A 10,384-nucleotide genomic window follows, 5' to 3' on the forward strand; every position below is an offset into this window, starting at 1 on the left:
GGCGACGAGGAGACAACGGAGGGGGGGGCGAAGCACAAGAATGCCTGCCTTCAAATTGGACGTTCAATTATCTGTGGCTAAGAGGAGAGTTAGTTGCGCTAGGCTTTCGGCCTCTCGGGTTGGTATTGGGAGCCAATTGTCTGCGATGGCGCAGCACTTTTCTGCCTTTTCATTTGCAAGGTGGCACGAGTCATGCGGCTGCTCCATGTGCTCCATGCCACATTGATAAATGGACGCTAATATGCAGGCTCTTTGACCCATTTCGCATCGAGTGCAATCAGTGCAGTCAAGCCCCATAAACAGGAAGTAGCTTCATTGGCTCCGATTATGAACCATGAGCCAGCAAATCTATGTATTGATGTACATACATATGTACATTACATGCTGATGTAACATAAATACACACGATTCGGGGATTACAAATACAAATACAGAGGCATGTGTGTATTTCACACCTGCGATCTTGTCAGCATATTCGTTCGTATTTGTGTGCCTTAATTTGTTGATCAATTAAGATACGACCTTCTATTAGAGTTTATCTGATCTTCAGATATTTCTGCACTTAATTAACATTCCAGTCTTACAGCCCAATCGATTCGAAACTCGAATGCTATTCGACTAATCTCAAGATTATGTATGTAAAGTATTTGTATTTGAATATTCACTAGCTTGTAGCACAGTTAATCTTCACATTTCAATTCGTGTTGAAGTTAATAGAAGTAACATTTAAATTAAAGTGTTGTTGATTTGCTATAGAATTTTAAATTTATTGAAATATTCAACAAAAGATGTTCCTAGCTTGTTCAAAGTTGAGAGTCTAAATAAGGGAAGTTGATAATGTCAGTTAAAGTTTGTTTTATTAAGAACCAATTAGGGACACACAATTTCGAAGGTATAATTTTCTAGTTATAGTTTTTATTTTGATTCTATAATAAGTTTAAAATTATCTCCCGTTTTCATTATGATATTAAGATAACCGTGCAAGTTGCTCCAATAAACGAAATGGGCGTTCCCCATAAAAATCTTTAAGCATCGAACAATTTTCAAATCTTGTAAAACGGTTTTTCAAAAAAAAAAGATTCTAATCTCTCATATATATTTATGGGGAATTATGTATGCTTTCCGCAGTGGGGGAGATACGTTGTGCGGCATTTTAACACCAGTTAAAGCAATTTTATGGATACAGGGTATTAATACAACACAAAAAAAAAAGAAAAAGAAGAGAAGCAACACAAAAAATGAGTTAGCTGAAAAGATCATTAATGCACAGTTAAGAGCCTCCGGCTTCAGGTCTCTCAGGTTTCGCATGACTGTCGTCAATATGTTAGTGTGTGTGCGTGAGTATGTGTGTTGGTGTGTGTCTGAGTGTATCTATGAGTACGTGTGTAATTTGTGCTAAGTAAGTTTGTTATAGGTTGCATATCTTTTACGAGTCTGCAGAGTCTCTCTCTCTCTGTCTCTCTGGCGTCGTCCCAAACAAGACGATTACTGGTAGCATGCTCAATGGATGGATGGTAAGATGGTTGGTAGACGGGTTCGTTGGCTAGTTAAGTTCAATTTGAACCTGTTCTTTTGGTTACAGTTGTCGCTGGGATGGATGGTCGCCGCGGTCGTGCTCGGTATTATTAACGATCATTATGAAGTTTTAACTTAAGTGGTCAATTAACATTTGCATGACTGAAATCGGAATTGGAAATTAGTGTTTCACTAATTTATGCATTCACAAAAAGAAACTCCTAGCACCAGCACCAGCTCCAGCTACATCTTAACTCAACAACTGGCTCTACCCTCGCTCAGAAATTCGATTGGAACCAATCGAGGCAGTCGAGTTCATTAAACCAATCGATCGACTGCATTTTTAATTGAAATTATCAAAACTCAACTAAGAGGCTCTATGGTTTTTCAAGATCTTTTCACCTGATTGTCAACGAAATCAGTTCACCACGACTCCACGAAAAAAAGGGTTCTAAATCCAGTTGTTAACTAATCGAACTTGATTGCATTGTTAGCTCAAATGCTTTTCCCTTTCCCCATTCTTAGTTACTTCTCAAGCTGTTTCTCCTGCTTTTCTCGATTGATTTGTAATTACCTATAAATAATGCAGCTGCAATTTATGATTCTTATAAAATCTTAGGATTACTTTGTGGTCGAAATAAATTTCACAATTTATGGGGGGGAAAAGTTTTGTTCAAATAGATAGATTTCCCATTATCTAATTAGATTGTTGAAAATGCGGCCCATAAAATACTTGACAAAGTTTATTATAATGTGGTGAAATAATCAGATTCGTCAGTCTCTTGATTAGTTAAAAATGGAACCTCTCGAAGCCTCTTCACTATACTAAAGGGTATATTAATCATAGGCTAACTTTATTTGACTGGCGCCAAAAAGTTTGTGCTGCCAAAAAAATGAAAAAGAAAAAAATATGCTAGTATGTGGGTCCGAGTCGAATAGTGTTTTATCAATAGACGTAGATAATGTTGCGATTAGATACTTACCAAGGCGGTACTATCTTACAGTCAGGCATTCAGTCAGTCCACTTGGCTCTCGGAGGGAGATTAGATACTTGCCTGCCGTCGATGACCAGCACATTTTGCATTTATTGTGGCTTCCATTTTGAGGGTATGAGCGTATTTGAGAGGCCTTCAAATGAGATAACGAGTCAACCACATTGGAAATCTGTGCGTTGCCTTGCGTCGTGTAAATGGCCACGTTTAGGAAATTGAAATCGAAATCACCTGTCAACCTATTTGATGTCATCTCAAACAAAAATCTCAAGAGTATCATCGATTGAAAATTCTTACAATTATTACACACATTTCAAAAGACTTCCGTCAATAGTTTTCATTCGATTTCTGAGAGTCACAATCACTTTGCAAATTAATAGGAAGCAATCGGAATCATTTTTATTTTAATTTTTTCTATTTTTTTGTTTTGCTTGGTTGCTTGGTCAAGTGACAGTTGGGCTGAGATAGAGTCATATGATGATATGAAATTAATTTTGGTTATTTAATTTGTTGTTAGGTATTTGGGATTGTATCATATTGGATGGGATATTGATGTCGTTGCCAGGCCAGACCAGACCAGAGCAGCGCAGCGCAGAGCAGACCAACTAGGCCAGCTGGCATTATCTTTGACGTGTGGATATCAAGTGTTCTGGTCGCATTTTTGATTAACAGCACTTAATCGATACAATCGCATTCCCCCTGCCTCGATCCAATGGCCACTCAATAATAGCCTATACATATAAACCATATATACACATATGTGGAGTATATAGCGGCGGCTGAAGTGTTTTCTATTGCTAGTGTTAAGTTCTTGATTGCAATCGGGGTAACTCATACAGTCGGTCAGATTGTGAAATAACTACGTTTGATAATGACAGCCATGAGGCACACATTTTATACTTATTACTGCTGCTGCTACTTTTATAGAGTTTATTATATAACCGCGATATTTACAATTGAGATGCGATCATCAGCAATTTACTTTCATATTACAACGCGATACTTTTATAGTTTGCCCAATATTTCTGAGAGAACATTGTATAGATCATCTGTGATCACCTGTCATCAACTCGTTGCGAATCCCAATTACCTACGGATCAATTTCTTAATGGAGTACAAAGTTTAAGGGCGATTGAAATTGATTACGACATTGGTTGATTCGAATTGGTCTGCCTTCGACTTTGTCTGGTTCTAAAAGAGATATTTTGTTCGAGGTTCGCTCCATCAACAGGTGTTGGATTCGTCTCGGTTACGTCGTCGCGACGGGGCAACCGAAACTAACACGTATCGCAATGCTGAATTTAAAGTATTTCCCTGTTACTCGACACCTTGATTAGATTCAGAGCCAAACACAAAAATAAAAAGCGAATAAAGAAAATGGGAAAACTGTAAAATTTAAAGAGCTGTAAACCGTTTACAACTTTTGACTCTCCAATTGTCTATCTATCTGACTGACTGCCTGTGTATAAGAAGATATTCTGCCTATTCTCCAAAATAAATAAATACAGCTTCTTCTTTGTGCGCTACTCTTGACAATTGGCTTAGTTGTCTTGAGATTGTGGTTGTAGTTGATAGTTGATGTTTCTCTTGTTTGTTGAGTGCCACTTGTTGCTTTTATAGACACTTTTACCTTGGTGTGAAATGTTTGACGAGCGTCGACGCCCTCAATGCGAGTTCTCATATGTTCTTATCTCGGGATGAGCTGGCCAACTTACAGTTAGCTATTTGTTAGCCTATCTATCACACACACACACACACAAACACACTTGTGTGTGTATCTATGGAATGTAGAACTCATTATTCAGTTAAGACTCGAAGCTATTTGCATTTTCCTAGAACAAACGACTTATTCTAATTCTTAATTCATTTCCCTCGTAAACTTGCGAGAATTTAATTGTTGTCTCAGAATTGTGGAATTCTTGGGACATCGGGAAGGTCGTCTATGGATTTCTTTTTTGTCTCTTTGAAAACAACACGCAAAAGTTAAATATCGTTAATGATGAAACGAAACCTCAACCTGCTCTTTATGCGAAACTAAGGTCGTAAATTGGTTTAGCAAGGCAATCATAAAACTGGCATTTTGTCACTAAATACGGCTAAGAAATGGAGAAATCCGACGGCAAAACAATAAAATGGAAATGTTTAGGCCAAAAATAAAATGAACAAGAGAATAACAAGCAAAAAACTGAAGAGCAGAAAAAATGAAGTGGGACCATAAAATATATATTTTTATGAGTTCTTCTACAGCTAACTTGACTTGCCATCTCTTTTCTTTTCCCTTTCCATAGTGTTTACCTGCACACACACACATACACACATGTATACTGTCTTATAAAGTATAGATAGAGAAACAAACACGCACACGGGGACATCGATGATCTCTCTGTCTATCTCTCAACTGATGTCATCCTAGAGCAAAAAAAAACGCGTCATTTCTGATGCTGCAAAAAATATTTATAAAAATGTTGAGACTAATTTTCTGGGGAAGATTTTGACAGTGCTCACAGTGGACCAACTGTCTTTCGGGGTCTTCCCCTTTTTACTTTTTTTGGGTCTGCAGCTTTTCCTGTAGACACAATTGAATAACTCGTTTCCATTCTTCTCATTTGTTTGCGTTTCGTTGTCGTCGTCGTTGTTGGTTTTTTGGATTTTTGTATTTATGATGGATAAGGACACGGACGACATCTTTACCTGACAGTATTAGAATTATTTAAATCAAGAATCTAATGCTGCCCGGTAAGATGTGAACAGATGTCCTTGCAAATTTCTGATTGCAAGTTGAATTTTTGTAGTTTTCACTTTTGTTTCCATTTCACGTCATTCCATTTTCTCTTATTTATCATGCATATATGTATGAACATTTCAACAAATATGCATACACATACCCACACACTATTTGTATTTATAGTAGCATTATTATCGTTCCAAGAGCTGTGCTTTAAACCTTGGAATCGAAACTTTGAACTGTCGATAAGCAGCACAACGTTCTCTAGTTTCGATTCGTAGTTAATCTCCTCATAAAAATAACTAGCGATATTATAAAATTGATCAGTTTGTAATGCGATTCGTTTGCTGCTTGAAGATGACATACATTTTGAAAGAATTTCTACAGGCGTGTTTCTCCTCCTCTCTTCCGTTCTCTTCTCGGCAAGTTTAACTTTGCACCGGGGCGCGTGATGCCGGGAGCGGGATAGAAAAAGGCTGGCAAAAAGCAACGCCTACCAACCAACCAGTGTGTGTAACAATTTTGAAATGGTGCACACAATGTTATGTACAATACAAATGTAAATGGCATACAAACGTACTATAAACGATTATTGTTGATGTATTTATAATTAAAGCGACGCTGGCGCCAGTCGCTTCGCGCACAACAGTAACCCGATTTGTGCACACACCCACTCACACATATGTATATATATAGAAGTATGTATGTGTGGTGTGTGTGCATGCAAAGTGTTCGATATTCGTGTAAATGGATAAACGTTAATTGAAACTTTTTTGCCTTGACACTTGATTCAAATACATGCACATATATTGTACTTGTAGCTTTGTATTGTATTAATGTTGGTTGCTTATTTTTTTTTTTTGGACACCGGAAATACGAGTACACGACAGCGACAATGCACACGCGTCGACGGCCATACAACGAATGAGCGAGAGAGCCATTGGACAGCAGTCAGCAGACACCGGTAACCGTCGCGATCGAGCACCAAATATGAATTGAGAAACGCGACAAAATGTTGAGAAACTGGCGGGCGGAAACTCGAAATTTTTTTTTTGAAACTCTTTAACAGCACAGCAGCGGTTGCTACAACATCTCAATGTTAACTCGAAATGGCACTGTTAAGCGAACAACCGGTTGCATGGCAACATCGAACTTGTGGCGAACGAACCACGTCGAGCCGAACTGAACAGCAGAGCAGCGCGCGACACGCGTTTTATAGTTATAATATTAGTTTTCATTTAATTTCGATTTGTAATATGGGAAATAGAAATAATTAAATTAGTAGATAAGTGTATTAGTTTTGATTCTTATGTAAAATAATATAAAATGGTTTAAGACGGCTACAGACGTGTACAGAATTATGTTAATAGTGTGAGCATTTTTAGTTTTGGCGGGACATTTAAAAGGGTTTAAAAATGTATTAAATACATATGACGAGTTGAGTGATGTTAATTTATTTATGTACGTAAATATTACCTGATTACTCACCCCATCGCATGCCCCACATCGTTTCACAGTTTGATTGATCTTTAATTATAAAACCATGACGCGATTTATTTATTTTTTTCGTTTCAAATTTGAGATTGTCATGTCAACGTGTGATGGAACCCTTCAAATATTTAGTTTTCGTTGGAGATGTGTGCAGATGATGTGGGGAAGCACTCGATTGGGCGGAATTTGCTTAATATTCGTGTTAATTATAATTTGATAAATGTGCTTAATTGCATTTAATATTTGGACGCCTCTTAATGCCTGGCTGGCAAGCGCTAAAGCTGAGGCCCAAAAATTGAGCGAGCACGTGTAAAGTGTCAAAGTCCGGGGCTCAACACAAATCCACAAAATCCGTGGAAGCATTTTTCATACATTATTCGCGTCAATTTTTATAAAATGTGTGAAACACGCTTCTCCGACGTCGACTCCGGGCGCTGTGTCAAGGTGTTAAAATCCTGAACACACACGCAAACACTCGCACACTCAAACACACTGATACACACACATTTACAACAGTAGCAGCCGCAAACCGCAAAAAGCGAATCCATTAAAAGTTGAAAATTTGTGTGCATTTGGTTTATTTAATCGTTTGCTCTATTCATTGTTTGAAGTTTTCGGTTATTTATTTATTAGTTTTCGTTTAAAGCACTTTGCATTTACAATTGAACGATTTGTGAGTTTCTATTTTTTTTTATGAGCACACACTTGCCGGAAGTCATAGTTTTAGTTTAAGATTACTTGTGCTGTTTTAAATGTTTTTTATATTTTATTTCAATATTTTAATTTTGTTTGTTGCCAGCGGGAATATCCCGCTGTAGTTCCTGGGTCGGAGCTCCTCTAAGTCTGTTGAACCGCTGCTCTGCACGTGTGTTCGACCAACAGCAGCAGGCGACAAACAGAATTTGATTGAGATTTTTAATTTTTTTGGTCTGTGTAGTAGTTGACGTTCTTGCCACACTCGAAGCGTGTTTGATTCCATAGCAGAGCGACGAGCAAACAGATACGTCCAACAGCGCACGCGGCACACGATCAACTGTAACGGTAAAAAGCGAAACAAGTTTGATATAAAGTATAAAAATAAAGTTTAAATAAATGCCATACAACATACAACAGCAGGCGACATGTCTCTGTTACGTTAACACTAACATGTTGCGTTGCAAATGGTGGGGGGAGAACACTGTTATCGCTATGTTGTTCACGAGTAACGCTCTCTTCTTCTGTGTGGCTCTTCTTCGTCTGCTGACGAAATCGAGAGCGAGAGAGAGACGCTCTACTCTTTCCCTCTCCCTCTCTCTCGCGCTTGTCATTGCCAGCTGTGCGTTTTATTTGTTGTCGCATTTCTATTAGCTTGACATTTGCGTTGTGTTGTTGTGGATGCTCGCGACTATCGCCATCCCGTTTCGACCTACATGCAGCAGCAGGGCAGTGCATTTGCTGTAGTCGTCTTGCTCGCAGCACACATGTTGCGACCGCATGGTAAATGTTTTACGTTCGATCGTTTGTAGTTCAAATCTTGTAGCTTGGCTTACGTCGTAAATGCTTACGTTAACATATGCACATGTTCGTAGGAAAACCCACGATATATGTATGTATGTATGTCGCAATATCATAACAGAACATAATTACACGATTAAATTGGTCTACAATATATTGTTAAAGATCGCAACTATTGGGTTTATTAAGCGTAAGTTCGCATTTATGTTGCCGCAAGTTTACTTCTTGTTTTTCTTTTTCGCTCTTTTTTCAGTTGCGTCGAAACGCGCTTCTCGCCCGTTCATGTCCATTTTTTGACATGTTCACTCAATTAATAAGAGCAGCGAGATTTCTGCGTCTGGGCTTTGCACCCTACACTTCGGTCTTAAAGACTTTTTCAACTGTTTTCTTAACGATTAATCAAACTAAATCATACGCATATATTTTTGCCCCTTTTGAATGTTTTTTATTTCTTACATGTATGTGGAATATCGTGTGGTTTCCATATGAAAGATAGCGCTTTGGTTTGTCGCTATAAACCGCAATTCTAAAATTCTTGGGTTCGTGAAATTTTTGTGATATTGTTGCTCTTGCTGTTCCCGCTGCCTTCATTTTATGCCCAGATCATTGTCGAGTCCGGTTCCCAATTTTTCTTGTAGCCTACATATGTACTTACATACATACATATGCATACATATTTAAATCATATACAAAGTCTCTTGTAGTTTCTTTTTCAGATAATTTTTTTTTGTAAATTTCAATTTTTTGCTCGCTTCATTTTTGGGTTGAAGGACCCGCGGCCCTTTCTCAACGTATGTATCCATGTCCATACATATTTATGTATGGCTGTATGTATGTAGGTCTGCTGCTGTCTCTTTCCGGACCTGCCTGGGAGATTGTGCGCATGCATTCACCCTGCGGCGGCTAATTAAAAACTTGATGAGCCGAGGGATGGCTGAGTACCGCTGAGCTGTGAGCTGTATACGAGAAATATCATTGCTGATCCTTGCAGACTTCAATTTGTTCTTCGCTGCCATCTTTTGTGATTGTTCTCGTGCCCGTGTTTTTGGGCTTGAGTCAACTTTACCTTAAGATAAATGGAGTGCGTATTGCCTTCACATTTATTTTACGTCGTTTTGAGGTGTCTCATATTTTTATTTTTTCAATTCGGTTCAACAGATGAGATTGAGAGCGTCCGTAAAAGCTTCACTTCAATGTGCGCAAAAAATACAGCAAAGTAAAAATAAGAAACCAATCTTTATATGTATATTGCGTAAGTTCTGTAGAAATGTTATTTAATTTGAATATTAAATAAAATCGATTTGATCAAATAAAATGGAATAATTTATATATTATTAGGGTGGAGCATAGGAATAATATTATTAATCAAAAGATAATCATTGATATGAAACATATTTGGAAAATTTACTTTAAATTATTGAAGTCTTTTTGAAAGACAACTTTTGATACAATAATATACATATATGTACATGTTCGTAGTACCCACTATATAGCCGAAAGCTATTATTATTATTTTCCAATAATAATAATTATAAAAAACAACTTTATTTCATCAATTCAATTGGAATATTATGGATTCTTAATAGGAAACATAGATTTTAATTTTTTTTTGCACAAGATTCTCTCAGCAAGTAATATAATTGACACACATCCAGCAGCATTGAGGAAAATCCGTGACAGTCGATACGCCCAGCTCCTTGCAACGCTGGAAAGGAGCCGGAATCTGACAACTTTTGGGCGGTAAAAGGAGAATGGACGTAAGAGAATATAATACAATAGATAATCCATTGTAAATTAGAGATTCCTTGACTTACTAATGTATCAAAGAATCTCCTTCTTTATTCTGGCAAACGTAAACTCCGCAGGTATTTGGATCTTTCGCTGTTCCACCAACTTCTATTTCTTGTCCTTCAAAAATACAGCCATTTGCTAAAAAGTCGCGAAATCATTAGCCTTGATATATCTATTACTGTATACTGATGTTCTTACCTCCCTTTTCTAGTTTCATATAGTGAACCAATGCGGTGGAACAAGAGATAAGTCCAATAAGGACAACACTTATTAAACAAATAGTTTGCATCTTATTGTATTCTACAACAATTGCAATTACTTCTGGAGCAATAATGGGAACGAGTGTAGGGTTTTTATATGAATACATAAGGGAAAC

At 37.5% G+C, this 10,384-nt stretch overlaps 1 protein-coding gene across 1 annotated transcript; it reads right to left on the reverse strand.

Annotated features, from left to right (window-relative positions):
• Window positions 1–9,740: 9,740 nt before the first annotated feature.
• LOC132791528 (uncharacterized) lies at window positions 9,741–10,348 on the reverse strand. Its single transcript, XM_060800491.1, has 3 exons — window positions 10,207–10,348; window positions 10,032–10,146; window positions 9,741–9,947 (listed from the first exon to the last, which is right to left on the reverse strand). Exons 1-3 carry the CDS (start codon window positions 10,295–10,297, stop codon window positions 9,842–9,844), a joined length of 312 nt encoding a protein of 103 aa, XP_060656474.1. The 5' UTR covers window positions 10,298–10,348; the 3' UTR covers window positions 9,741–9,841.
• Window positions 10,349–10,384: the final 36 nt, after the last annotated feature.

The sequence above is a fragment of the Drosophila nasuta genome, chromosome 3, assembly GCF_023558535.2.
Source record: "Drosophila nasuta strain 15112-1781.00 chromosome 3, ASM2355853v1, whole genome shotgun sequence".
Taxonomy (NCBI): domain Eukaryota; kingdom Metazoa; phylum Arthropoda; class Insecta; order Diptera; family Drosophilidae; genus Drosophila; species Drosophila nasuta.